At 41.7% G+C, this 2,501-nt stretch overlaps 1 protein-coding gene across 1 annotated transcript in view; it reads right to left on the bottom strand.

The window, feature by feature from the left end:
* kcnh4a (potassium voltage-gated channel, subfamily H (eag-related), member 4a) overlaps positions 1-2,047 on the bottom strand; it is a gene marked incomplete at both ends in the record, with an annotated part of 58,184 nt that extends 56,137 nt beyond the window's left edge. Inside the window, one exon of the mRNA XM_084328356.1 lies at positions 1,987-2,047. Within this exon, the coding sequence (XP_084184482.1) occupies positions 1,987-2,047 (61 nt within the window). The remainder of the gene's footprint in view (positions 1-1,986) is intronic.
* Between the last annotated feature and the right edge of the window lie 454 nt (positions 2,048-2,501).

Below are 2,501 nucleotides of genomic sequence, written 5' to 3'. Positions count from 1 at the left end.
GAGCTTGTGGAACATGGGCTGTGTTGTTGTTTATTTTATTTTATTTAAATACATATATATATATATATATATATTTTTTTTAATGTGTTCTTGTTGTTGTTGTTGTTCATTCTCTATCAGATGTCCACTATTCTTCCTTCATCCTCTATCCTTCCTTCTTTCTATATCCTCTATCCTTCCTTCATCCTCTATGCTTCCTTCATTCTATATCCTCTATTCTTCCTTCATCCTCTATGCTTCCTTCATTCTATATCCTCTATTCTTCCTTCATCCTCTATCCTTCCTTCTTTCTATATCCTCTATCCTTCCTTCATCCTCTATGCTTCCTTCATTCTATATCCTCTATTCTTCTTTCATCCTCTATCCTTCCTTCATCCTCTATCCTTAATTCATCCTCTATCCTTCATCCATCCTGCCTTCATCCTCTATTCTTCCTTCATCCTCTATCCTTCCTTCATTGTCTATCGGATAGATACTGTTACGGACCCTGTCCGTATGTGTATATATATATATATGGGGGTTATGTATGTTATCTGTTGTGTATATAGGCATGTTTTGGTTGTTCTGTTTTTGTCTCCCTCTTCATTGTGGTGGTGGGTGTCTCTCTGTGTTAATGTGCTACTGTAGCACTCTGTGTTAATGTGCTACTGTAGCACTCTGTGTTAATGTGCTACTATAGCACTCTGTGTTAATGTGCTACTGTACCACTCTGTGTTCTGGTTCTTGGGGATATAGAGCAGGGGCTCTTCAGAGGTAAAAGCTCTGGTTATTTAGAGGCAGGGCTGTACAGTGCGAGATATATGTTCCTTTTTGTGTATTTTATTTGGTGCCACAAGGAAGTCCTCCTTGCTCTCTGTGTTGCTGAGTTTTGGTTTTGTAAAATAAATACTATTTTGCAAATTGTTTCTGTGGTTTTGTGTCACTGCACCCTCACCTACCCTGTCTGTGGCCTTGTGTTGCGTCCCCTTACTGGGGTGCGTAACAGATACATATACATATAAATTATGTAAACCATATAATGGCAACAGTTACATAGAGGATAGAGCCTTCATCCTTTATCCTTCCTTCATTCTCTATCCTTCCTTCATTCTCTATCCTCTATTCTTCCTGCATCATCTATCCTTCATCCTCTATCCCGCTTTCATCCTATATCCATCTTTCATCCTCTATCCTTCCTTCATCCTCTATCCTTCCTTCATCCTATATCCTTCCTTCATCCTAAATCCAGTTTTTTCTCACAGAAGCGTTCAGAGCTTGACACACTAAACGTTTTTGGTGGGATTTGACCAAATTAGGCTGTCAAACACACAGACACGGCTGATCTCATGGGCCTTTGTGGAACACATTGATCCTCACACTTGACAGTGAGTGGGATGGCAATTTGGGAGCTCAACAGTTGAATTGAGCAGACGCCTTTATCCAATTATACTTCTGTACAGCAGGAAGGGCACAACTATTCTGGCAGCTAAGGGTAAGTGACATTGTTCGTCAAACAGTGTCGAACTTGAGTTCTACAGTCTTGAGTGAATACGTAGTAGCAACGTGCATGCAAGTCCTTGTCTTTTCTTTCTTCATTTTCTTTCAGTCAGGACAGGGTTTCAGCTGTCCTGACTGCGATGGGAAGTCCGTGCCACCATTGTGGAGCGAGGACTGAGAATGGCCAGCTCTTTATTAATGACCCCCCATGAGCTCAGATAGGAGCATAGGGGTCCTGAGGGTGTGTAGTTAAGACAACAGCTAGAGGGTTACAATCATCTGACTGAGAAACAGTGCAACTTGAACAATGAGCAGTGGAAGAAGTACACAGTGTTCGGGGCAGCTGCTTATTACGAGGGGGAGGGACAAAGACAGCCTCCACGTGGCCTCCCCCACAAGTAGCTAAAGGGTAGTTGCAAGGTTGCATGCCCTTCAAGCGAAACAAATGTCTTTACGACGTCCACAGTCGACAGCGCTAGCACTCCTCCAGCTCAACGTTGAAGACCTCACCTTCGCCAAGATCACCATCCTCTATCCTTCCTTCATCCCCTATCCTTAATTTATCATCCATTCTTCCTTCATTCTCTATCCTTCCTTCATTCTCTATCCTTCCTTCATCCTCTATCATTCCTTCATTCTCTGTCCTATTCTAAGATTCTATTCTAAGATTATCACAGAGAATGTTGGAAACTCTAGAATATTATTCTCAGCCATCGACCAGCTACTCAACACTGCCCCCACCCCTCCACAGTCATCTGCATCACAATGTGAAGAACTAGCATCATTCTTCAATAACAAAATTACTTCAATTAGAGCCAGCATTAGTCCTGATACAAACATGGACACCATCAGCAAACCCTGCGAAAAAGTAACCATAGGAAAATGTGCTTGCATTACATCAACTGAGCTTTACAAAACTGTCATGGAATGTAAATCCTCCACTTCCAGTATTGACCCTATTCCAAGAATATTCGAGAGTATTGCAAGGCATGTCCTAAATATTATAAATACATCGCTTCTGACAG

The sequence above is a fragment of the Notolepis coatsorum genome (assembly GCF_963971535.1).
Source record: "Notolepis coatsorum genome assembly, chromosome: 14".
NCBI lineage: Eukaryota > Metazoa > Chordata > Actinopteri > Aulopiformes > Paralepididae > Notolepis > Notolepis coatsorum.
This window is presented reverse-complemented; position numbering and strand designations above follow the sequence as displayed.